The 27,755-nt window shown below is 42.0% G+C and overlaps 2 protein-coding genes across 9 annotated transcripts in view; one reads left to right on the top strand and one right to left on the bottom strand.

Moving 5' to 3' along the window:
- The first annotated feature begins 13 nt into the window (after positions 1-13).
- On the top strand, positions 14-25,677 carry LOC126418579 (uncharacterized). Of its 4 annotated transcripts, none has more exons than XR_007575868.1 (4): positions 14-120; positions 8,493-8,627; positions 24,450-24,561; positions 24,681-25,677. XR_007575868.1 is itself a non-coding variant. In XM_050085396.1 (2 exons), the coding sequence occupies exon 1, from the start codon at positions 22,890-22,892 to the stop codon at positions 23,811-23,813; it is 924 nt and encodes a 307-aa protein (XP_049941353.1). In that variant the 5' UTR covers positions 21,654-22,889; the 3' UTR covers positions 23,814-24,561; positions 24,681-25,677. The 4 variants fall into 4 exon arrangements, 1 of the variants encoding a protein (XP_049941353.1); XR_007575869.1 differs by lacking the exon at positions 14-120 and adding an exon at positions 3,064-3,509; XR_007575867.1 differs by lacking the exon at positions 14-120 and having other exon boundaries at positions 5,038-8,627.
- A 390-nt stretch (positions 25,678-26,067) lies between these two features.
- The window catches only part of LOC126418458 (protein piccolo-like), a 344,054-nt gene continuing 342,366 nt past the window's right edge, over positions 26,068-27,755 (bottom strand). For all 5 annotated transcript variants that reach the window (XM_050085227.1, XM_050085225.1, XM_050085226.1 and 2 more), the window contains one exon: positions 26,068-26,833. In XM_050085227.1, the coding sequence (XP_049941184.1) occupies positions 26,480-26,833 (354 nt within the window). In that variant the 3' untranslated portion in view covers positions 26,068-26,479. The remainder of the gene's footprint in view (positions 26,834-27,755) is intronic.

The raw sequence follows: 27,755 nt of genomic DNA, 5'->3' as shown, positions 1-27,755 counted from the left end.
TCAGAGATAAATGCTCCAAATGACAAGACAGTGCGGACTGCGGAGAAGGAGGGATTATTCGTTTCGGATATGTGTTTTAGAATCATACTGCAAAGTCACTTCTGTTCGGAAATTTACCATGTATGCCGCTCATCAAAATTTCCCGTATCACGATAGAGTAGAAATACGCAATCGAGGGAAGACAAGCAAATCGAAGTGGTTGACAGTGTAAAATTTCTGGGCTTAAAACTCGATAATAAATTCAATCGGAAAGGGCATACCGCAGAGTTGCTTAAGTGCCTAAACAAGCCTGTATCTGTAGTGAGAATTATGTCATATTTAGGAGATATAAATATAAGAAAAACTTAGGTACTTTGCTTACTTTTATGCTATTAGGCCATTCGGGATCATATTCAGGGGTAACTCGTCAAACCGAGCAAAAGTTTAGCGTGCAAAAGCGTGTAATAAGAATCAATTGTGGTGTAAATTCTAGAACCTGTTCAAGGGACTTTGTATTCCAACCACTGCTTCTCAATATATTATTCCTTAATGAAATTTGTTGCAAATAATGTATCTCTATTTGTAACCAGTTGCTTAATACATAGTGTCAATACTAGGAATGATCTACATCATCATCAGTTATCTGCTATATCAGCAGGTCCTTTGCCTCTCCATTTTTCTGCAATGCATTGCTTTCTACTTAAGGCTGCTGTATGTTGTACCGTCCATCATGTCATCCAGTATCTGGAATCTCTTCCTACCTCACTTCCTTTTCCCTTCTACATAACCTTCTAAAACTGTTTTTATCATTCTTTCTTAATCTATGCCCAATCCAATTTCTTTTTCTTCTCTTTATTACATCTAGTAACTGTCTTTTCTCTTCCACTCTTCTCAGTACCTCTTCATTTTTTACTCTGTCCATCCAACTTATTCTTTCCATCCTCCGCCATGTCCAGATCTCAAAAGCCTCCAGCCTTTCTCTGTCTTTCTTCCTTATAGTCCATGTTTCAGCGCCATACAGAAGAACGCTCCATACAAGACATTTTGTGAATCCTTTCCTAAGTTCTCTGTCCAGACCGCTGCAGAAAATTCTCATTTTCTTATAAAACACCTCTTTTGCCATTGCTATCCTTGTTTTAATTTTTGTAGTGCACTTCCAGTCGGTGTCTATCCTGCTTCCAAGATACTTAAAAATTTTGCACGTGTTCTAGTATTTCTCCATTCAGCATAATTTTTATTTCCTCCTAGTGTCAATACTTTTGTTTTATTTGTGTTAATTTTCATTCCATATTTTTCCATTAGTTTCAATGGTGTCCACCAAATCCTGTAATTCTTTTTCCCCTGTGCTGTCATCAGTAAACCTGAAACACCCTACTCTTCTTCCTCCAATTTCTACACCTTTGTCATCTAATGAGCATTGGTCAACCATATTTTCCAAGTAGAGGTTGAAAATAGTGGGTGATAGACAGCATCCTTGTCTTACTCCTTTTCCTAGTCCGATCCAGTTTGTACTTTCTCCTCTCACTTTAATTGAAACTTTTTGATTAAGGTATAATGAGTTTACAAGTCATCTGGTTTTCCAGTCCACTCTCTTTTCCCTCATTATAGTCACCAGCTTGTTCCAAACCACATTGTCAAATGCCTTTTCTAGATCAATGAAGCCCATATATATAGGTCTCTTCTTTTTTCAATAAACCTTTCTCGCAAGATTCGTAGGAGCCCCATTGCATCCCTGGTGCCCATATTCCGTCTAAAGCCAAATTGCTCCTTGCCAAGATTATCCTTCATTACTTTTTCAAGTCTTTTATTAATTATTCTTCACATCACTTTGGCTGCATGTGAAATCTACATAAAGACCTAAAAATCCCTTAACTTGGCCCAAGAAAGGGTCCAGTATTCAGGAACGCACATTTTCAATAAATTGCCAGCAACTGTTACAAACTTGTTTTCAGACAAAGCATGGTTTAAACAGAGTTTGGAAGACTTTTTGATTGGCAACTTTTCCTGCTCTATAAATGAATATCTTAACAGGGACTGTTAGACAAACTTAAGTAGCACTTGGCCACAACAGTCAAGATTAAGTATTTTGTGTATGATAAATTTAGTTTAAAGTGCAAAACAATGTTTCATTCTGACAGTGTATTAATTCTGTAAATATTAGCAGTTCCAGTTTACTGTAATGTATTTACCAATTTTGACAATCTCCTGATAAATGATCAGTGTAGTAAGTACCATACCAAAAAATTCTGTGTTATACTCCAAACTATTTTACAACAAAAGGATATTCAGAAACAAATTACAGATTGTTTATAGTTCATATTCATTCTGCAACTGAGTGTGTACTAATTTTACACAGAGTTGTATCATCTTTATTCCCATGTTTGGCAGTTATTTTCCTAATGGTAAGGCCACAACAACAACAACAACAACAACAACAACTGGCAAAAGGTATAAATTAATAGGATTAACCTTTATTTGTATTGGAACAAGGGCTCTCAGCAGTGAATACTGCCTTTCATGTAACATCCCTCATTGGTTTGTTGAGCATTTCTAGCATATTCTCAAACCAACTAAGCACATTGCTTCTTTGAATATTTTTCATCTCTTCCATTAATTCACTTGGTAAGAGCCTAAGACAAGAATTTTGTAAACAACCACTTTTCAGGATTCTTTCAATAAATCTTAGCCTTACATTTGCTTTCCCAGGCCCAAATTTATAGTAGTGTTCTGCCTTAAGCAGCTCTCAACAAATACTACTGGTATGTGGATGGTTCAGTTGAAAAGGATATAGCAGGCTTCCTTCAGTAGTCCTAGCATGTGCTTTATCTCTGATGACTACCTCACTGATGGAATTTTAATTTCCCTTCCTTTTTCTCAATACTTGATGCTTGTTATTGATTGCACTAATTGGTCACCACTCAAGAGGCCTGGTGCAAGTCCTTCAATTGGGCACCACTTTGGCGAATAGTGTGTGCTTAAAACCACTGTTACCCAGTTTTCCCTGGACAGTCACCCATCCATTGAATAAACACTATTTCTTCTATTTACATGCATTATATTTTATTTATTTATGTTTTGGATAATCTGCCTGCCAGTTTAAATTGCTTATAATCTGCAAGTTTTCTTTCTGTTTTAAAAAAAATTTATATATTTTGTAAACAGTAATGGAGTCATTGCGCAACCTTGAGGGGCTGTACTCTTCTTTTCTTTCTGATTACATCTTGCCAGAAATATGAATGTATTATGTTTTTTCAGCAAAGATGTCTTCATTGTGTTTGCATACCTGTTTCAATATTTCGTAAGATGTATTCCGTTCAGTAGGGGACAATGCAGTATGGTATCAAAGACTTTTCAGATCTGTAACTACAATATCAACCTGATTATCCGTGTTCAAAGCGTTATTGATCTCGTGAAAAACGGAGGAAGCTTAGTTTTGCATTATTGGTGCTTGTGTTAAGTACGCTAATTATTGCAGACTTATTACATGAAAACAAACTTATTCTATAATTCTACAGAGCCCAGTGACATAGGTCAGTAATTCTGTGCATCATTAGTGCAATCAGTCTGTTCTAATCACATCAAAAGCTCTATTGTCCCAACAATCCCATGAGGTCCCTTTTACGCTGTCAGTCACTTTCACTTTTTCAATTTCTGCATGCTAAAAGCATCTATGGTAAGCATTTCAGCATGCTGCTTAGTGAGAATACAAAGTAGAGCAAATAGTGTAATTTGCAAAGTATTGAAGTAGTAGGAAAAAATTAAACACAAGACGCGGATGTAATGTGTGCTTGGTCCACCATCCCTGTTTCATATTTGTACAGTTTAGTTCCATCACAGTGTATGTAATGCATTTCCATATATATGTAAAATATTGCAGTATATTTAAATTAATGATTTGTAAAGATTAAGATTCACTTCTTTGTTTAGTTTGGGTTAAAGTCGATATTGAAAAGATTACATAGTAGCCCCTTCCACCTTTTTTGCATTTATCACAAATTATGTATGTTGCATGTACATAATATGCATCAAAATACTTGTCATGTTCTGTCCTGTATACACAGCATTTCTGAATGAATGTTACAGTTAATTGTATAGAAAATGTGTTCTATATGGAATGAATATTTGCTATTGCAGATTCATACTGAACTTAGAAATGAAAGTGTTTTTTATGTTCACATAGTAATTAAATATAGAGCAAATGATGGAGACCTAAGTCCAAGCTGAGATTAATCTGTTACCACAACCTTTCATTCGTATTCACATTTGTTGTCACCAAGTCTCATCCAAACTGTCACCTGCCTACCCAATCAAGAGGGGGGGAAAACACACACACACACACACACACACACACTCTCTCTCTCTCTCTCTCTCTCTCTCTCTCTCTCTCTCTCTCTCTCTCTCTGGTTCTGTGATTCTCTCATGAGCCAAAATATTCAGCGATGGACGCACTATAGTTTTCACTATGGTACTCAAAGAAGGATGTAAAACTGACTGATTCTTTGGACAACCAAGCATCTAATGAGCCCATTCAAATAAATGAAAGCAAACTAAATGCACAAGATATTTTACATATATACTTAAAAAAAAGAGTGCAAACCCTTTAATACATTATTTGTCAGCATCTGTTTTCGAATATGTGCAACATGTATAATAGTGTAAAGCTTAAAGCCCTGTGGATTAAAACAGTTATTTTCCCATTTCCTGAAAAAAATTAATTTACAGAACACACTTATTTTCAACACATCAGTTGGATTAAGATGCTGTAAGATACATTGATCGTGCGCAGCCAATTTCATCTCTGCTGTGACAATTAACAATAATCAGCAGAAGCGTTAAAAAGTGTGTCACATACAATAAACACTTTCAATACTTTGACCACTTCAGTCAGCTGATAGACACAATCTCACCAGTTGTAATTTTAATAACTCCTTCAAAAAAAAAAAAAAAAAAAAAAAAGCTACTTAATGCAACGTGACATATCCTTATAACAAATTAAATAAATTCAACATAATTCTGCTAAAAAATTTGAATTGTAGTCCCACATTAGAGAAGCACAAAGGTAAAAATGCACAATCAGTGTAAAAATAATGTTACATTTTCCAGTCAGCCTAATTTAAGAGAGCTGGAGATTTAAATATTATTTATAAATTAATACCGCCACTAAAAATTTAGTATCTATGGAGCGGTGAAAGTTGATTAGACACTGAAAAGACATAGTAGTGATGTATGAACATGTGTCAATCAAATGGATGCCTGGCAATGGGATTTAGTAAGAAAGTATTGTGGCGGCAATGAAATTTGGTAGTGATGGTTGAGGGTGTTATTCCAGGCTTAACTTGAGATGATTAGATTTGGTTGATAGTTGGCACGTCATGGTTAATGGCCTGTAATCCTGCCATGGCTGTAAAAAGGACCTTTCTGGGCCTTTGGTTGTTACATCTCAAAGATTTGGTCACAAACCCGTAGTGCTAGGGGTAAGGTAACAGTTGTATTTTGCAAAGTCATTATTTAGTTCTGTTTATGGCTGTGTGGTTCAGCTGTCATAAGATCCTGGACACTAGCCATTATGAGAATATAAAACGGGCAACAAGGGAGTAAAAGGGCAAATCCTATCTTCCCCCTTAGTCTGGAAGTTGGTTTGCCATTTCTTTCCATCTGAAGCCAGCTTCTAATGTTTGAATCGGAGGCCATGCATCAGAGCCTTGATCCCCAGGTTTGGTAGGGATCTCTTGCACTACTTAGCAGATAACAGGCAGCTAGAGCAAACAGGTGATACATGTGCAATGTTGGATGGACTCCAAAGAAAACAAGCTGAAATTTAAAGATAACAGATAAAGTGAATTAATATGAAACTCTGCCTCTAAAGGTTACTTGTGATGCTATGCCCAGAGTGCCATGTATGGGCTTGACTTTGTGGGAACTAAAAATAAGATAAGACTCAGATTATATTAGTGTAAAAAAATATAATTGTTGAAGTAGGGGAAAAAAACAAGCAACAGGGTTCAAATTTATGAAAAGTGCACTTAAAAATTGTGGATGAAAATACCTGTGTTAGTGATTTAATAGCAGAACAATTGAGGAGCCTGACGTGTGAACAGCTGAATAAGATGGCACAAGTGGACTTCCTCAAAAAACTGCTAGAAAATGAAATAGACACTGAAAATACAAGAAATTCAACTGTGGAAAACATGACCACTGGTGCAGTGGATTCTGGGGTCCGCAACATTCATGTGTTTGTGGAGTCTGGGGATGTTAGTTTATAATAATTCTTAAGTAAAGCTGTGTAAACAATTTTTAAAAAATAAAATAATGTATGACTGACTTAATGAAAGCCAACTAACCTTCACATAACCACTAAGAACACCCCTTTTAATTTCCCAGTTTCAGCAATAAACAGTAAAATGTATTGTTTTGAAATGCAAAATAAATTTCTCAAACTGGTGTATGAGTCAACAGTTGCCAGATATCAAAATGTTATCATCAGCCTTATTGCTGCATAAATTGCATTACACATAATAGTATTTTGCCTTAAGAGACAAATTCTCAGTTTCCTAAGCAGAAAATCGAAACCTTGCTGTAGCATTATTCTGAAATTTGCAAGCAAAATGTTACCATCACTTTGTGTTTCTTACACACAGTACCTCCATTATTTAGATACTGTTTTACCCATAGTTTCCTTTGTTTTTCTTCTTTTTGTTGTAATTCATAACTATAAATGCAGCACAAATTTCCAAGCACACAAGTTGATGCACATGCATTCTTTCTACTGATTTTTGCATATGCACTTCTGTCCCCACGCATTTGCACTTGTGCATAAGGAAAGAGCCATTGTATAGACACACCGTAAGAATGGCAAATTTAGATGTTTTAACTTAGTGTTGAGTGAAACTCCACCCAGGCCATTAATGAGGCTGATAACAGTTTTAAAGCTAGTTTATACTCCAAACCAAGCCTTTAAACAAGGATTTGACTATTTTAGGTGTGTTTTGTATTTTTACTGTTGTTGAAACTGATTAGACAAGGCAGATGCATGCCTCTGGATCAGTTTTCTTGGAAATGCTTTTGGGATTCACCCATCAGTTTGGTTACATTCAAATCAGTCCAAGGGTTCTGGGTGAGGAATGATTCAAAATATATATCTTGTTGGCCCGCATCTCGTGGTCCTGCGGTAGCGTTCTCGCCTCTCACGCCCGGGTTCCCGGGTTCGATTCCCGGCGGGGTCAGGGATTTTCTCTGCCTCGTGATGGCTGGGTGTTGTGTGCTGTCCTTAGGTTAGTTAGGTTTAAGTAGTTCTAAGTTCTAGGGGACTGATGACCGTAGCTGTTAAGTCCCATAGTGCTCAGAGCCATTATATCTTGTTGGTTGTGAATCCTTCCAGCAGGGAAAGTGATCCTAACCATTCATAATACCCCTATCCATTTATGAAAATGAAAGACTCATTTTGCTGGATACAAGACGTATTGGCTGTGGCACAAGATGGGCAAAGAAACATGGAAGGTATGAAGAGCTTGCTGTTGCAAAATGTTTCAATGGGAAAAGAGTGGGTGTGCGTTCAGAGCAGTAAATTGATGATTACCAGTTACATGATATTAAGAACAGTCTATGAGGCTCTCATGAGGAAGCCAGTCAGTCTAACAAGGCAGTATGCCACCGATCTTTATCACAGTACTACCTGCTAGGATAAAGGACCTATAAATTTGTAGTGTATCAATCTTATTGAATCACATTTTAGTAAACTACATGCATGCACTGGTAGGATACTGATGTAACCAATGTAGTGAGATTTTAATTGTAAGTGACATGCCAACCACATATCTTTTAGCCTTTGTGTCATTTTGCATCAAGTGGCCCTCTTCAAAGTTAATGAAATTTGTGTAGAATGTACCTAAGCAACCTGCAAGACCTTCTCCCACGTTCGAGCTCTTATCAGCCACTGACTGTTGCAGTTTTTTAAATAATTGCATCATTCACTTTGCAAAGCCTTTTTCTTATCTCTCGAACAATTTTTTTGAAATTAAAGTTATTTTCCAGTAGCTGATAAATATTTGTGAAGATATGAATACAAGTTTATCCCACTAGCTTCTTCTCGATGTTTCTGCATGGTGGTCAGAGTTTTTGGCCTGCTTTTTATCAGACTTTCACACATTGTAGGTGTTTTGCCATTCCGATATTGGTTAGGTGCAGACATTTGTGTATTGCATGATACTTTTTGTCAAACAATGCAAGATTTCATACATATGTGACAGTAGTGCTTCTTGTTGAAAGCATGCCAGAGAGTCTTCATCCAACGGCAAGCTACTATTTTTCTGAATGTAGAAATGTATGCAAAGACAGGCTGTACTCCTTGCAAAAGACCTTCACCCCTACCTATTCTTGTCTTCAGTACTGTTAAAAACACAATGGATTCCACTTCCACTTGCAGCAACCGGACTTTTATTGATTACATAGGTAGTTACTTGCCAGGCTTTGTAGATTATGTAGTTCCTTTGTTTAATCTGTTTATCTGTTGACAGTATGAAGATGACCACTGGGAGGTCAAAACCAATTACGACACTGAAACGCCAATGTGATTGTGTCCAAAAGCACAATCAGCCACACAATGGATTCCACTTCCACTTGCAGCAACCGGACTTTTGTTGATTACATAGGTAGTTACTTGCCAGGCTTTGTAGATTATGTAGTTCCTTTGTTTAATCTGTTTATCTGTTGACAGTATGAAGATGACCACTGGGAGGTCAAAACCAATTACGACACTGAAACGCCAATGTGATTGTATCCAAAAGCACAATCAGCCATCACTTAACATACATAAACAGTGTCATTTTCCTCCAAGCAAGCATGTTTCCAGTGTGTTGCACTCATTTCTAACTCCTTGTTCAAATATGAGGAAAATATCTTACACCAAAATTTGTCAGCAAGTTTGAAGAGAGACTAAACCGTGAGCACTGCTTTCTGATCTGTGCAAAAGTTGCATTATCCTAGCTATTTTAGGTAAGGAATAATGGCTTGTTACACTTAACAATTTTTTTGTTTTCTTGTGAGATTTCCAGTTCTGAGAAAAGTAATCCTTGTAAAAATCTCTGTGATGTCTACACAAAGTGAAAAAGGGAGCTAAAAGTTTGTAGTAGTTCATGCAGATCACTTAGGTACAATCTGTACAAATCTCAATAAAACTGAAATTATTCCACATGGATCTCATCTCTATTTATCTTTATTTTAGAAAAATAAAAAGTTAAAGCTGGGACGGTATGTCCTTGCCTTCCTCAAACCTTTGAACTGACTTATCCGTAGTGTTATAGAGCTGTCTACAGTTCAACGAGGCACATGAACTGTGATATAGTGTGGCATTTCCACATTACAAAATACCTTAGGTGAGTAAAATGATAAGTAGCAGAAAAATCTTAAGACTGACTGAGGATTGAATTCTGAACTTTTGGACTTATAATATGACATTTGTCCACCAAGCTATACCTAGTGTGTTCAACAAAAATGATCCATGACAAAGTGAGCTTGATGTTCTCTTGTTGAGTGGAATCCCGCCATGTCTGCTGTTAATTCTGTGGATACCACCTGCTTGTTTTGTATCTGAAACAAGATCATTAGATGATGCAGAGTTTCCTTTTCTAATCTATTTGAAATTTGCTTATGCTATCTGACAGTTAATATTCCCAAGTTCATAAGTAGCTGTGCCTCCACTAATCTTCACATAAAGATTTTCAGGCTAGCTTGCAGTCTCTTCCCCAATTTCTGGTATCTCTCCTGTGTACCGTTTCAGTTGCTTTTACATTTTACCTTGTACATTTTTTTGTGATGTGCATGTACAATGTCTTTACTTTCCTTAATGGCTAGAAGTTTTTAACTATATCTTTGACAACATTCCTTGCTGCATAACTCAGGATTCATGCTAGGGTATTTGCCCCAAATATCAGTTTCTTTTTCACATAACGTTATTTAATGGAACACACATTACAGTAAAAACTTAAATTGTTGCTGCCTGTCACCAGTGGACCATGTTAACTCCTAAAGGCCACATTCATAACTGACACTAAACTTACATAAGTCTTGGTCTGTATGTAGGTAAGTTATCTATAGTGCGTTTTAGAATTAAATTGAGAACCAGTCAGACATTTGCTCAAATGAATGTGACAAGTTTATTGAGTGGTCTGCTTAATCATTACTAGTCTGAACAACCATTCCCAAGAAGCTTTGGTATACACTGACCCAAGGATACTGAAAAGTTGTGTATGTACGGTGATCGTGCTAGTAGCACTGGAGGAGACTTTGGTATTAAGGATTTTTGGTAATTCGCCTTTTTGCTGCGAGTATTTGTTGGTTGCTTGCACACTGGAGGGATTCTGCCAGATTTGTAGACTGAGAGTAATATTCGTGCCTTTGTTGTGGCCAGAAATGTGTTTATTGAGTATACACATTGTGGAATAATTAAAAGTCTATTTAAATAATATATTGCAATATAATAGACTATAGACTTTATTAGTTTCTTTCTTTTTCTTTACATTGTTTAAGGCTAGTTGACCACATCCCTCCTGATCATTCAATTTCTCTATGTATAAAAAAAGTATGGCAGTAATTGTTGCAATTAGTCCATGCATTGCCCTCTGTACGGATCGCAGTATTCCATTTGAAATATTTTAGCATGATGATGATCATTCTGTTGCAGCAGCAAGAAGAGGTAAGTTGTCTGTTGCATACAGGAGCATTGCAGAACAGTTGTTAGGAGCTGTTAAGAGAATGTTTTAATACTTGCAGTCAGATAGTTGAGAGTTGATTTCTTTCTGTTCTAAGTCAGAATTCCATTATTGTCAGAGACGGAACATCACACAAACATTTCCATACATCTTACAAAATAATTGCTGACTCTGTTTCAAATACTCAGAGACGACCCATACAAAATTTTAACAGTGTGCTTCAGTGTAGCAGCCTATGGCCTTTTGACTTACAAAGGTAGTAATTGTAGCCAAAGAATCTGGTGTATGCATGTATATTCAAGTACAGAGAGATGTAAGCAGGTAGAATACGGCGCTGTTTGTCGGCAATGTGTGTACAAGGCAACAATTGTCTGGTACAGTTGTTGGATCGGTTACTGCTGCTACAGTGACAGTTATCAAGATTTAAATGAGTTTGAACATGGTGTTATAGTTGGGACATGAGCGATGGTACACAGCATCTCCGAGGTAGTGATGAAGTGGGTATTTTTATGTATGACCATTTCACGAGTGTACAGTGAATATCAGGAGTCCGGTAAAACATCAAATCTCCAACACCACTACAGCTGGAAAAAGATCCTGCAAGAACAGGACTAACGACGACTGAAGACAATTGTTTGACGTGACAGATGCGCAACCCTTCCTCAAATTGCTGATCCATCAACAAGTGTCAGCATGTGAACCGTTCAATGAAACATCATCGATATGGGCTTTCGGAGCTGAAGGCCCACTTTTGTACCCTTGATGACTGCACCAATACAAAGCTTTACACCTTTTCTAGGCCCATCAACGCGGACATTGGACTGTTGGTGACTGGAAACATGTTGCACAGTCAGACGAGTCTCATTTCAAATTGTGTTAAGCAGATGTACATGTATGGAGACAACCTCATGAATCCATGGACCCTGTATGTCAGCAGGGGACTGTTCAAGCTGATGGAGGCTCTGTAATAGTGTGGGGCGTGTGCAGTTGGAGTTATGTGGGACCCCTGATACGTGTAGATACAACTCTGACAGGTGACACATACATAAGCTGCCTGTCTGATCACCTGCATCCATTCATGTCCTTTGTGCATTCTGATGAACTTGGGCAATTCCAGCAGGATAATGCAACAACCCACATGTCCAGAATTGCTACAGAGTGGCTCCAGGAACACACTTCTGCTGGCCACCAAACTCCCCAGATGGGAACATTATTGAGCATATCTGGGATGCCTTGGTTGGTTGGTTTGGGAGATTAAAGGGACCAGACTGCGACGGTCATCGGTCCCTTTTTCCAAAAAACTGAAACCACCCAAAGAGAATAAAAACGAACAACAGGAAAGACGGCAGATGACACAGGACAAGAAAGACTCACACAGAGATCAGACGAAACAAATTGAAATCTCACAGAGTGTGAAGGTGGTTGGCCGACCATAGAGATAAAAAAGGAAAAGCCAAACACCGAGAACACATTAAAAACTCAGTTTAAAAACCGTAGGCCAAAGGCCAGAATCAACACAAAACATTAAAATAAAACATAAACACTCAGATTAAATGATAAAAATCCCCTGCCTGAATAAAATGCAAAACTAAGCCAGCCATAGCAGGGTCATCAGTTAAAAGGGCAGGGAGCGTATCAGGCAGCGCTAACGTCTGCCTGAGCACAGCTAAAAGGCGACACTCCAACAAAATGTGGACCACAGATAAAATGGAGCCGCAGCGACATAGAGGTGGGTCCTCATGGCGCAATAAGTGGCCATGCATCAGCCGAGTGTGCCCAATGCACAGCCGGCAGAGGACAACAGACTCCTGGCGGGAGACCCGCATGGACGACCGCCACACAGTCGTCGTCGCCTTGATAGGGCGAAGCTTGTTCGGCATGGGCAGGCTGCACCATTCAGTGTCCCATAGGTCGAAAATTTTGCGGCGTATGATTGCCCACATATCAGTCGCCAGAAGGCCAATCTCCAGAGATGGTGCACTGGTGGCCTCTTTAGCCAGGCGGCCAACATTTTCATTGCCGGGTATCCCAACATGGCCTGGGGTCCACACAAAGACCACAGAGCGGCCACAACGGGCAAGAGTATGCAGGGACTCCTGGATAGCCATCACCAGACGAGAACGAGGGAAACACTGGTCGAGAGCTCGCAAACTGCTCGGGGAATCGCTACAGATCACGAAGGACTCACCTGAGCAGGAGTGGATATACTCTAGGGTACGAAAGATGGCGACCAGCTCAGCAGTGTAAACGCTGCAGCCAGCCGGCAATCAACGTTGTTCGGAATGGCCCCCTAGAGTTAGCGCATAACTGACACGGCCAGCAACCATCGAGCCGTCAGTGTAAACAACGCCAGAGCCCTGATACGTTGCGAGGATGGAAAGAAAGCGGCGGCGGAAGGCCTCCAGAGGGACTGAGTCCTTCGGGCCCTGTGCCAATTCCAGCTGAAGGCGAGGGTGAGGCACACACCACGGGGGTGAATGCAGAGGTGCCCGGAAAGGAGGCGGAAGAGGTAAATCCCCAAGCCCGGAGAGAAGCTCTCGGACGCGGACCGCGATCGTACATCCAGCCCTGGGCCGACGTTCTGGAAGACGGACGTGCGACTGTGGGAATAGTGGCCGATAGTTAGGATGCCCGGGCAAGCTGAAAACATGGGCAGCATAAGCGGCCAGCAAATGTAGGTGCCGTAACCGCAGTGGAGGGACACCTGCCTCCACTAGTATGCTGTCCACAGGGCTGGTACGGAAAGCACCAGTGGCAAGGCACGTCCCGCTGTGGAGGATTGGGTATAGCACCCACAACGCAGATGGGGATGCAGAGCCATAAGCCCGGCTCCCATAATCCAGACGGGACTGGATTAACGCCTGGTAGAGCCGTAACAGGGTAGAACGGTCGGCACCCCAGCTGGTGTGGCTCAAGCATCGCAGAGCATTAAGATGCCGCCAACATATCTGTTTAAGCTGCCGAATATGAGGCAGCCAAGTCAACCGGGCATCAAAAACCACACCCAAAAACCTATATGACTCTACCACAGCAAGAAGTTCGCCGTCAAGATAAAGCTGCGGCTCCAGGTGAACAGTGTGTCGCCGGCAGAAATGCATAACGCAGGTCTTGGCTGCCAAAAACTGGAACCCATGAGCTACAGCCCAAGACTGCGCCTTACGGATAGCACCCTGTAGCTGATGTTCAGCAGCTGCAATGCCAATAGAACTATAGTAAAGGCAGAAGTCGTCAGCATACAGGGAAGCGGAGACAGAATTTCCCGCCGCAGCAGCGAGCCCATTTATTGCAATTAAAAACAGGCAGACACTGAGGACAGATCCCTGTGGTACCCCATTCTCCTGGACTCGGGAGGAACTATGGGAGGCCGCGACTTGCACGCGAAAGGTACGATACGACAGAAAATTGCAGATAAAGATCGGCAGAGGGCCCCGAAGACCCCATCCATGAAGCATAGAAAGGATGTGATGACGCCATGTTGTTATCGTACACCTTCCACATGTCGAAAAACACAGTGACCAGGTGCTGACGGCAGGCAAAGGCAGTACGGATGGCCGACTCCAGGCTCACCAGATTGTCAGCGGCCGAGCGGCCTTTACGGAACCCACCCTGAGACGGAGCCAGAAGGCCCGGAGACTCCAGTACCCAATTCAACTGCCGGCTCACCATCCGTTCAAGCAACTTGCAAAGAACGTTGGTGAGGCTAATGGGACAGTAGCTGCCCACCTCCAAAGGGTTCTTGCCTGGTTTCAGAATGGGGATAACAGTACTTTCCTGCCATTGCGACGGAAACTCACCCTCAACCCAAATATGGTTGTAAAGGTCGAGGAGCCGTCGCTGGCAGTCCACTGAAAGGTGTTTCAGCATCTGACAGTGGATGCTATCTGGCCCAGGAGCAGTATCAGGACAAGCGGCGAGGGCACTGTGAAATTCCCACTCACTGAATGGAACATTGTAGGATTCCAGATGGTGGGTTAGAAAAGAAAGGCTCCGACATTCCATCCACTCTTTAATGGAGCGGAAGGCCATTGGGTAATTGGAAGAAGCGGAACTCAGAGCAAAATGCTCTGCCAAGCTGTTGGCAATTTCGTCGGAGTCTGTACAAACTGTTCCATTCAGTGAGAGCGCAGGGACGCTGACAGGGGTCCGATAGCCATAGATGCGTCAGATCTTGGCCCAGACCTGCGATGGAGACACATGGAGGCCAATGGTGGACACGTACCTCTCCCAGCAGTCCTGCTTGCTTTGGCGGATAAGGTGGCGGGCTTGTGCACGCAGCCGTTTGAAGGTGATGAGGTGTTCAATGCAGGGCTGTCGCTTGTGATGCTGTAGCGCCCGCCGGCGATCTTTAATCGCCTCGGCGATCTCAGGCGACCACCAAGGCACAGTCCTCCTCCGAGGGGACCCAGAAGAACGGCGGATTGAAGATTCTGCGGCAGTAACGATGACGGTGGTGACGGAGTGAACCACCGCATCAATGGCGGCTTTAGAGACAGGCTCAATAGCAGCAATGGAGGAGAACAAGTCCCAGTCAGCCTTATTCATAGCCCATCAGCTAGGGCGCCCAGAAGAGTGACGCTGTGGCAGTGACAGAAAGATCGGAAAGTGGTCACTACCACACAGGTCGTCATGCACTCTCCATTGGACAGACGGTAAGAGGCTAGGGCTGCAGATCGAAAGGTCGATGGCGGAGTACGTGCCATGCGCCATGCTAAATGAGTGACTGCACCATCATTTAAAATGGAAAGATCGAGCTGTGCCAATAAATGCTCAATGGTGGCGCCTCGACCTGTTGCCACTGACCCACCCCACAGAGGATTATGGGCGTTGAAGTCGCCCAGTAACAAGAAAGGTGGCGGCAATTGGGCTATCAGCGCAGCCAGGACATGCTGTGGCACATCACCATCCGGTGGAAGGTAAAGAATGCAGACGGTAACAGCCTGTGGCGTCCACACCCGAACAGCAACAGCCTCCAAAGGTGTTCGTAGAGGGACAGACTCGCTGTGCAGAGAGTGAAGGACATAGAGGCAGACGCCACCAGACACCCTTTCATAAGCTGCCCAGTTCTTATAATAACCCTGATAGCCACGGAGGGCGGGGGTTCGCATTGCTGGAAATCAAGTTTCCTGAAGAGCAATGCAGAAGAAAGGGTGAAGGCTGATAAGATGTCGGAGCTCAGCTAGATGGTGGAAGAAACCGCTGCAGTTCCACTGGAGAATGATATTGTCCATGGCTGAGAAAGGCATGAAGGGACTAGGAAGGCAATTTACTCCGCTTGTTCAATCGCTGCCACCGATTCAGTACGCATGTGAGTGACATCCATGGCGTCTGAGGGACCGGCGAGATCCAGGTCTTCAGCAGACACCAGAATCTCGACCTCATTCTCAGACGCTGAGCTTGTAGGAAGCAGTGGGACGGGTGCCACTGCAATGTCAGAATTCTTGGGTACCTTTTTCTTTTTCGGCTCATCTCGCTGTGCCTTCAGTGGTTCAGGCTGGGAGGGCTTCACTGGGTCAGTCTCAGGGAAGGATGATGACCGTGAGGCCCTATGACCAGGGACCGGTGGTTGTTTGAGCCACTTGCGAGTGTCCGCTTTTGTACCTCTCGGAACTTGCGAAGGGAGGTCCCCAAGGGACCCCTTCCTGGCGAGAGGAGCCGAAGAAGTCTTAGGCTTCTCCGGCTGGGAAGGGGGAACTGATGTCCCCGATGGTTGGTGGGGCGTTGCTCCTGAAGTAGATGGAGCCGGAGCAACAGGGAGTGAAGTGACCCCCACCATCAAGGGGGCCGCTGTGGTTCTCTGGCTCTGAGAGCTAACGGTGTGTGGCGGGGCTATGAGAGCTGTAACAGGAGCGACAGTGGTGGCATGCGTACTGGATGCAGTCGTTCAAACTTACGCTTAGCCTCAGTGTAGGTCAGCCTATCCAGGGTCTTGTATTCCATTATTTTCTGCTCCTTCTGGAGAATCTTACAGTCCGGCGAGCAAGGGGGATGGTGCTGTCCACAGTTGACACAGATGGGAGGTGGGGCACATGGAGTATCAGGATGGGATGGTCGACCACAATCGCGACAGATGAGGGTGGAAGCACAGCGAGAAGACATATGGCCGAACTTCCAACACTTAAAGCACCGCATTAGGGGAGGGATATAGGGTTTGACATTGCAATGGTAGACCATCACCTTGACTTTCTCAGGTAACGTGTCACCCTCGAAGGCCAAGATGAAGGCACCGGTGCAAACCTGATGATCCCTCGGACCCCGGTGGACGCACCTGATGAAATGGACACCTCGTCGCTGTAAGTTGGCACGCAGCTCGACATCGGACTGTAAAAGGAGTCTGGGATGCCTTGAAACATGCCGTTCAGAGGAGATCTCTGCCCCCTCCTACTCTTGCAGATTTATGGGCAGCCCTGCAGGATTCAGGTTGTCATTTCCTTCCAGCATTACTTCGGGCATTAGTCGAATCCATGCCACGTTGTGTTGCGTCACTTCTGAATCCTCGCTGGGGCCCTACACGATATTAGGCAGGTGTACCAGTTCTGTTGGCTCTTCAGTGTATATTTAAATTCTATAATTAACATTAAAGGAGTAATAATAAAAAAATTAAGAAAATGATAGCAGCAGTAGGAATCAAACACACATTGACAAATTGCCAGTCCATGTCTTTAACCAGTAGGCTCCATAGCTGATGTGTGTACTGTTGCTTGTACTTTTCACTTCGAGAACTCGGATGCTATTGGCACTGTAATACGTCCTGTTCTGCCGACCCTATCACTGCTGCAAACAAATTACTTCCTTATCACGACATATAAAAAAGTTCTGAATATTTACCATAAAATATAGGTGCCTCTTCGTATTTTGTTGTTTGCAATATACCTCAGTTCAATATCTTGAAATGTTTATGAACATAGTAGAGTCCTGCTATTCTGAACCCCATTATTCAGAAAAGCCGCTTATTCTGAACAGAATTCATTAAAAATATCAATTTTTTAAACTTAAAAACCGGAGAAATTAACAATGTGTTTGCGAAGAAGCATAAATTTGTTATTATACAAAGAAATTAAATATGGACAGACAGAGTGTAAGCTTGATGAAAACGCCTGAAATCATATTGGAAAGAAAGCTGGTTACTTGAAAGTACAGTACATGTCGGCTCAGTTTGTACATTCTGTAGAATAATTCTTAATCATTGCAAAACACACACACACACACACACACACACACACACACACACACACACACACAAAACGCATTCACAACCATCTAAGAAGTAAAGTCCGTTATTTTTCTGACAGAAAGAAATGAATCAATCTGAGGATGCAATGTTCCACCATTGCTGCATGAACGTAACATCATTTGGTGTTGAAGCATGCTGTTTGATGTAGCATTAGGAGAGGTGTATCATATGGGTTCAGTTTGAGTGTTCACATCCTCCTCATCGATCTGAGCAGATGAGCCCTGCATCACTGCTACAATGCCTTCGTCTCCATACTCCTGGTGACCATTATCAACAGCAGCAGTCCACTCCTCAACACAACTTTCTTCTGTGTCTTCGCAACCTTTTCTTGACTAGTGGGAGGAGGTCACAGTCTTTCACTGGTGTAAAAAGTTGTTTCAATAAATTCCAATATAGAGCAGAGGTTTTCCATTAAGTTTGTAATACGCCTTAGTGGTGCTAGCCCCTGCTTCAGCCAACTAGTAAATCACATATTTTATTGTTATTTTCCTAAGTTTTTGCACGATTGTGATTTCATTTTTATCTTCTTCAAGTAAGTTGCAAAGCAGCATTTTTCAGTATTTTTGTTTAACGGCCTGGTCCATAGGCCGAAGAACTGAAATTACATTTGGTAGCGGAAATCTGCTTTGATGCCTCCACAAACAAGTTTCATTTCTTTTGGGTGGTATGGAGCATTGTCTATACACGGCTGAGCATGATTAGGCAATCCATTTTTCCTACTGAATGCAGCCACTTTAGGAACAAACTGGTGCTCAAACCATTCCTTGAGCAAGTCACACTTCATTGAAGCAATTTTTTATTTTTATAATACATGGGAAGCGAGTTAACGTTAATGTTTTTGAACACTCGTGGTTTCTACATTTTGCCTATTACCATCAGTGGAAGTTTGTTGCCGAGGTGTTGCTGCAAGTTAAGACAGTTAGACGTTGTTCGTCGAATTTAAATCCCAGGGCAGATTTCTCTTCTTCCAAAGCAAGACTTTTGGTAGGCAAAGCCTTAGAATTCAGTCTGGTTTCATCTGTGTTGCATACTTGCAGTGGTGAGCAGTTTTGAGAAGAAACAAGGCTTTTAAATTCTTCCAGGTAATTGGCAGCTGCTTCGTTGAGCTGTCTAATGGGTCACCATCCATAAGCTTGTTCAGTTCAAGCGTCTTTTCTTTTACCACAGGACCAGAAATGAGGATTCCTGTCTTTCTTGAGTGAAACACAAGAATAATGGCTTGTCGAGTTTTTCATATGAAGAGACAGTCTTTTTTTGCTGCTTTTCAAGAGTTATTTCATTTGAAGCAGAACAAAAGTGCTCTTTTTTTCCCCCCTCGAGTCACTAATCACTGCTTTTCTGATGGCATGTTCAAGTGATAATTTAGAAGCACTGTGTCCCTTGTCCAGTCTTTTTAACACTTCAAGTTTTTGTTGTTATGTACACGAAGAACAACTTCCTTTACTTACCATGTTTAATGCTTAACAGTAGACATTAGGGACTAAGAATATAAATAAAAAAGGCACAGTGACTTGATAAAAGTAATAACACTCATGGAGCAAAACTTAATAATAAATTTGCAATAATGTATTTGGAATGCGGGAGAGAAAGGGACAGGTAGGGCATCTGCACTATGAGTCATTGAAGGTCCAAAGCAGATATCCCTGCACTTAATTTATGCCTTAGTAAGTCAAAACATTGATTTTATTCATGAAATCTACATGTACCAGATTCCCACGAAACCAAACAGTGTTCAGTCCCACTTAGCTTGGAATAGCGGAACTGTATTGTATGATGATTCTTATAACTGTGGTTCCCAATGAGCAGGGACAGAAATGAGTACTCCAATGGACGTAAAAACCAATATCTCTAGAATAAAATGAGATGATATTCTGTTCTCAGTTTTAAATAAAATTTTTATGTCTTATCCGCATTTCATACACAGCAATGCATGGGCCGAGATCAGCCATACACAAAGTTTACATAATGCATTTTTACCTCAGCAAACTATTTAAAGTTCATGTTATAATTTACTGAATTTGATGAAGCACAGTATCTATAATTAAAAATGAAAAGAAATTTAGTCCTTTATCGAGCGAAGATATCAAACTGCAAGGTACGCAAATCTTAAATTTTTTCACTGTAAACTTTCCTTACAACTAGATGATCGGTATTTCACTGGAAACTTTCCTTACAACTAGATGATCGGTATTTCACAGTGTCCAGAATGCAGTCTCTCAGCACACGTAGCAGCATTAGGTGAGCAGTGCAGCAACAACAAAACTGCTCTCAATGCGGGATGTAGACAACACATTTGTAGCAGTCCTATTAAATTTTATAATTAATAGTTTAACACAGAGGAATAAAATACAAAATTAAAAAAAAAAAGTTTGGGGCAGCAGGATTCGAACCTGAGCAAATGAACTGCCAATCTGTGTGCTACACCACCACTACGGCAACAGCTGTTCTAAACTTCCTCATATTTTACTCTTGTACAATACTTTACATGCAGTGCTCAAAGAAAAGTACTGACCTGGTGCTGTGAGTAATGTAGTATCCTCAGTGTGTACAAGGATGATGTCACATCAGAGCATGTGCAGTTGAAAACAGACATCTGCATACGTTCTCCGAGTTGACTGTAGTGCCACTGACAGTCATTTCAGCACTCAACACTGATTTTGAGTCATCACAGAGAGAGTGCTATAAAATAAGTTCTTGTCCATCTTATTTGCATACCAGCACAAATTTTAAGAGAAATGGCATAATTTTAGAGTGAGTGATATTCACAGTATGCTGTAGCATGTTAGCACATGATCAACAGTTGCCACTGTAAATACTTTATACTAAAATGTAGACTTTCACGGGCGGAAATATCATGTCCATTATAATTATCCGGGCGGTTATGCCTTCATCGGTTGATGAATTCTGTGATGATTCCCAACGTTTCGTCTCCGATTACAGGAGACATCTTCAAGAGGGTCCGTAGTTTGATGGAAGGTCCAACACACCCACTGGCTCGCTACTGACTGCAGCTAAACTCCGTGTCCGCGCGCTCCTGTGCCGCGGCGTGACGTTGCGTGTTTTGAAAACGTCAGTGCAATTGGCCGCCGTCGATCGCCGTTGCCATCACCCGGTAGTGGACGGGTGGTACACGTCTTCTTTAACACCGGCATCCATATATCGTTTAATTTCACGCCCTCCTCCTTTCGGTTGAAATTATTAGGGTGTTTAGCGATTTCGATTGTCTCCCTGTAGAGCCTTTCGTAATATCCGCTTGTGGCCGCTAATACTTGCGTCTCCTCGAAACGAATATTGTGGTTCCCTGGCTGAAAAGCATGCTCCGCAACAGCTGATCATTCCGTTTCTCCTCTTCTACAATTTCCCTTGTGTGTTAAAGAAGATGTGTACCACCCGTCCACTACTGGGTGATGGCAACGGCGATCAACGGCGACGGACAGCGGCCAATTGCACTGACTTTTTCAAACCACGTGACGTCACGCCGCGGCGCAGGAGTGCGCGGACACGGAATTTTGCGGCAGTCAGTAGCGAGCCAGTGGGTGTGTTGGACCTTCCATCGAGCTACGGACCCCCTTGAAGATGTCTCCCGCAGTCGGAGACGAAACGTTGGGAATCATCACAGAATTCATCAACCGACCACGGCATAACAGCCCGGATAATTATAATGGACATGATATTTCCAGCCGTGAAAGTCTACATTTCAGTATCAGACGCCTCTACGGGGAGGAGATGTCAAGAGAAGTGTGACGCCTGGAAGGACTCCAGAAGAAGAGAGTGCAGCTTTTGTGTTCCCTCACATTCCTGTCTCGTTGCAAAGCCGTCGGCGTTATACCGAAGTTTCTGAAGATAAAGCGACTGTTCTATTCAGGAAAGGCACAACGCTTTTTCAAATGGACTAAGGAGGCCTTACTACGAGAGCGCATTCAGCAGACCCGACGGGACTTGGCAAGCACAAACTGTAAGTTAATGTCTCTCCATATTACGATCAGTAATAAACTGTGCAGCGGTGACTGGGATAAAATTGATAGACTACTGCATGATACCATGGGGAAGCGTATGTTGACAACGTCTAGTAGACAGAAGAAGTAGTTTGATAATTTGCTACCTAATCAGACTGTTCGGCATTTAGACGTTTCCCGGACTGTTATCAATTTGTCCAAACGTTCGTTATCTGACGATGAGACATCTGTGCTTGCCAAGGGAGGAAATTTTGCTGTTAGTCCGCGTTTTGTGCCCACGGAAGAAATTATAGCCAGTGTAGAAGCAGGAATTCGCAGTGTGGATTCTGTAACAGCTGAAGAAATCTGTATAGAAACAGTAAGAATATTAGTCAATGCAAAACTGCTGAAAAGTAATATAACTGTGGGTGAGAGAAGAGCTTTAAAACTCCTGAATGACGACGATAGTATTTTGGTTCTCGCAGCTGACAAAGGAAGCGCAATGGTGGTTATGGATGTGGCCGACTATCAGAGTAAAATTACTGATCTACTGGATCCGCAAGCATATAGGAAGCTGAATAAGGACCCCACTAACAACGTTCTCAGAATTGTGTCGTCATTAATAAAAAAGTCCTCCACTGAAGAGAGTGTGCAGAAAGGTCTCTGCAATTCGGTTGCGCTACCACCGAGGCTTTATGGATTGCCCAAAATTCATAAAGAAAATGTGCCGTTAAGACCGATACAAAGTGCCATTGGTTCGCCCACCTACTCGTTAGCCAAGTTTTTGACTACGCTGTTAAAACCACATGTGGGCCCGACACATTTCATCAGCAGATTGAATGGCATAGTGGTCCAGCCGGAGGACATATTGGTCAGCTTCGATGTGGTATTGCTGTTTACCATGGTTCCACTTAATGATGTATTGGAACAGCTGGATCGAATTTTTCCTGCTGATATTTTAGAACTGTTTAAGTGTTATTTGACGACCACATACTTCAAGTGGAATGAACGTTTTATGAGCAAACGGATGGCGTGGCTATGGGAAGCCCCCTAAGTCCCGTAATTGCTAACTTCTTTATGGAGAAATTCGAAGAACAGGCCTTAGGTACTGCCAGCAAAAAACAAAATGTATGGTTCCGATACATGGATGACACGTTTGTGCTGTGGAGACATGGTAGGGAGGAACTAAGCCGGTTCCACGAACATCTGAACAGTATAAACTCGAGAATTCAGTTTACAATGGAGGAGGTGGTAGATGGCAAATTACATTTCCTCGATGTGCTTGTTTTTAGAAACGAAAATGGTAGTTTGGGCCACTCAGTGTACCGCAAACCCACGCACACGGACCGTTATTTGCACCGGGATTCGAACCACCACCCACAACAGAAGCGGGGTGTTATCAAGACGTTAGCGGACAGAGCTAGAAATATTTGTAAACCTGAGTTGCTTGATGCTGAGATGGAACATCTCCACAATGCACTAATGAAGAATGGATATTTGTCTCCCGAAATAAAACGTGCGTTGAGGCAGCCACGCAGAAATCATACTGACGTACAGGCTACTGCAAAATCTAAGGTTTTCCTGCCGTTTGTTAAAAATGTAACGGAAAGAATAGGGAGGATCTTGACGAAGCGGAATATTACCGTAATTTACAAGCCCACCAGGAAGATACAGGAATACCTTAAGCCTGCCAAGGACACTCGCAAACCATTGGAAAAAGCTGGAGTGTATAGGATCCCATGCAGCTGTGGTGATGTTTATGTGGGTACCACCAAAAGAACTGTTTCTAAACGTTTGGAAGAGCACAAGGGAAATTGTAGAAGAGGAGAAACGGAACGATCAGCTGTTGCGGAGCATGCTTTCCAGCCAGGGAACCACAATATTCGTTTCGAGGAAACGCCACAAGCGGGTATTACGAAAGGCTCTACAGGGAGACAATCGGAATCGCTAACACCCAAATAATTTCAACCGAAAGGAGGAGGGCGTGAAATTAAACGGTATATGGATGCCAGTGTTAAAGAAGATTGTGTACCACCCGTCCACTACTGGGTGATGGCAACGGCCATCGACGGCGACAGACAGCGGCCAATTGCACTGACATTTTCAAAACACGTGACGTCACGCCGGCGCGGGAGCGCGCGGACACGGAATTTAGCGGCAATCAGTATCGAGCCAGTGGGTATGTTGGACCTTCCATCGCGCTACGGACCCCCTTGAAGATGTCTCCCACAGTCGGAGACGAAATGTTGGGAATCATCACAGAATTCATCAACCGACCATGGCATAACAGTACGGATAATTATAATGGACATGTAAATACTTTAGTTACGGGGTATGACGAGGCAGATGTACGTTAAAAATTCAAGCACTTCATTCCATCTTGCAATACGAGACGAGTCGTTTTAAGAGTAGCTACAATAAAGAAAGTTTTGTCAGAACTTAGTACTTTAGGAGTAAAGGAGACCACTCACTGAATAGCAGAAGCGTTTAACTGTTAACAGGCATACAAAAGGGAGTGAAAACTTTACTACCTTTTAAAAGAAATCCTTTGATGAGCTACAATACAAATATAATGTAATCCCAATTATTCGTGCACAGATTATCTGGTTCATGGCTTATTCGTGCCGCATCTGAGTTCACGCAGACACTGGCCACCACTGCCAGCTACTACCCGTCTAGTAGACATCCCGAATATGTTTGAAAATACAAGGTTAGTCAAATGGACACAACATGTAGAGAACAAACAATTTATTGAAATATGTATTATACTTTATTTTTAGTTGTTGTACAGCTGATCAATGTAATTTCTTCAACCTCTTCTGTTTTTAGTTGACACTATGGCTCAAAATTGGCACTGGAGCAAAGACGACTTGCAGCAAGCCTGATGAAATTGTATGGTTCAATGACTTTTGTCCGTTCAAAGTATAGAATGTGATTTGCACATGAGCCACCAAGCTGTTTAACACTGTACCACAGCTACACGAAGTTTGTGAATGCTAGATCAGTAGCTAACAACTATCGAGGCAATGCAGGACATCCAAAACCAGGAAGATATGAACAAAGCATCACTGTTGTACAGGACGCAGTGTTGCAGAGTCCCTCAAAATCAGCATACAATGCAGTTTCAAAACAGAAATTCCTCAAAAACAGTGAAATTTAACCTTGGGATGGGACCATGCCACATCCAAGCTTCAACATTGGTGCAGAAATGTAAGCAGGTGGAATGTTGTCTTTTTTTTAACTGAACTGATGAATATGTGGCAAGATATTCTGAATGTAACAGCATTCAGCAATTAAGCCACTTTTCACACAAGGGGTTTGTGAACCAACATAACACAATTTTGTGGGCCACCACAAACCCACGCGCCATTCTGGGTCATGACTCCCCCAAAGCGAATGTAAGGTGTGTGCTGTGATTGCAGCTGGACCCTACTTTTTTATACGTGAACAGTAACTTCTGACATCTGTTTAGAGATGCATACCATTGATGAACTACTACTGTTTCAAACAAGATGACATTCCACTGCATCTCGATGCGATGTTCTCACACTGGTGGATTGGTCATCAGTGACCACTGTGCTGGCCTCCACAAACTCCTGAGTTAACACCATATTATTTCTGGTAATGGGCATATTTAAAGTAGGAAAGTTCATGACATAAGTTACCTAAAGGACCATATACTGGTTGTGGTATCATCCATTCAGAGTGAAATGTGTGTACAGATTTTAAATGTTAATCGCTGATTTTCAAGTGTTGAATGTGATGGTGGACTGACTGAATTTGGTGGTACTTAGCACTTGCAGCATATCATTTAACACATTCGATGTATTTTGTTTATAGATGTATGTAAAGTCAATAAATTGTTTCTGCCATTTGAGTGTTAATAAAATTTTGACTAACCCTGTACTGCAATTATTCGTGCATCTCCCCTCCCCTCCCCCCTTTACCCCAAATAATCAGAAGTACCTGTACAACCCACAAGTGGGCAAGTGCACTCTGCCCCGTGAAAGGGTTTATTCTAGCAAAGTTTTCATTCTTTTATGTGCACCTGTCGACGACTCACCACTTACGCTATTCAGTGAGAGACCTCCTATACTGCTTAAGTACTAATTTTTATGAGTAAACCATTTTCGTTCTGTTGTTGGAGATGTTCTTGTGAACTTTAGAACTGTCTCCCTTGATTAACAGAAGGGGAAATGTTGAGAAATGAACAACATAGGATTTACTTATTTGTTTATTTTAACTACCATGCTCACGTTACTAACTTGTTGCAAAAGCAAGGAAGTTTACATAGTTCACAAAATGACATTTCAATGACACCACTCTGTAATCTGGTGTACATAATACTTAACAGATACAGTGACATAGTTATAATACAAAACATTAAAAGACATAACATTTTTCACAGGAGCAAATAATAATTAAAAACTTATGAGAGCTGAAACATTGTAGCAGTGTGCTGTACACAATCTATAGGTACACCATATCTAATATGTACAAAACTTCATTGTAGATATAAGTTACAAATTGACTGCAGCACATAACTCCGGCTCACTCTGATAGGTGCTGAGGAAGGAGTACTGCAGGGGGTCAGAGATTACAGAGCTCAGGTAAGCAACCAACTGATCCTATCTAGCTGGCCTCATCCTTTTCACTGGATTTGTAACGGTTGATGAATCAACTGGATCTCGTCGTTCAGTACCAATTCTCTTTCCTTTGTGGAGCACAGGGACAGGTACAGTACTATCAACAAAATTAGCACTTGCCAGATCTGTCCTCTCTTTTTCAGTTTCCACTGGCCCCATTTCACCATCACTATCCGCATAACTTACAAGTGGACGTGCCACCATTATCTCCGCTTCCGATTCCATATGCTGCTGTAGTCGCTGCAATTTTGGTGGTGTCTGAGGTGAGCCAGCAGCTTCCTTCTCATCATCAGCACTGTTATCTTGTTCATTAGGATTGTCGCAGCTGTCACTGTTCTGCAATAACAATAGAATCAACATTATGTAGTGGCAACATCGCAATTAAGCTAGTTCTCTATTCAGTAGTAGCTTATGTGCTAAACATTAATTTTCTAATATAACACAAATAAGTACAAAAGAATGTTGACAGGGATTCCTTCTTTGTGAATGATGTGGAGTTAGGCAGTCCATCTGAATTCAGGATAAAAGAATGTGAAACTAGAGTTTAACGACTTGATGGTTATATCAATAGACATTAGCAATGTGGGCCAGAGAGACTGTAAAGGAAAGAAGGAAGATAGGGTTTAATGTCCCATCATCAACATGGTCATCTGAGAGGAAGTACAAGGTAGAAGAAGGAGAGAAAATTGGCCGAAAGTGGAAGGTAAGAACAAAGATGAGGAAGAAAGCTTATACGATGATAGTAACTGTTCTCAAAAGAACAGGTACCATTGATGACTGTGCAGCTTCTCTAGCATAAATGATAGACAATTGAAACCATCAGCTGCTGACAGGTGGTGTTGATATACCTCGATGGGGACAGCTGAAAATGTGTTCCCTGACCAGGACTCGAACCCGTGATTTCCTGCTTACATGGCAGATGCTCTATCCATCTCAGCCACTGAGGACACAGATGAATAGCGCAACTGCAGGGACTTATCCTTTGCACGCTTCCCGTGAGATCCACATTCCCAACTGTACACGATCTACATACGTAATGTACCTAATAGATATTTTCCCATTACCCGCGCATGCTAAGGTGACAATCCCCCTAGGGGTTCGGGCAACCTGCGCGCTTTCACACAGACGGAGGTAAGTGGCTGGGTTGCCCGAACTATTACAGGAATCGTCACCTTAGTGTGCGCGAGTAATGAGTGGATGGGCAAATATCTATTGCGTACATTACATGTGTCCTCGGTGGCTCAGATGGATAGAGCAT

This window comes from Schistocerca serialis, chromosome 9 (assembly GCF_023864345.2).
Source record: "Schistocerca serialis cubense isolate TAMUIC-IGC-003099 chromosome 9, iqSchSeri2.2, whole genome shotgun sequence".
Lineage (NCBI taxonomy): Eukaryota > Metazoa > Arthropoda > Insecta > Orthoptera > Acrididae > Schistocerca > Schistocerca serialis.
The sequence above is the reverse complement of the archived record's forward strand: the minus strand, read 5'-3'. Positions and strand labels throughout refer to the sequence as shown.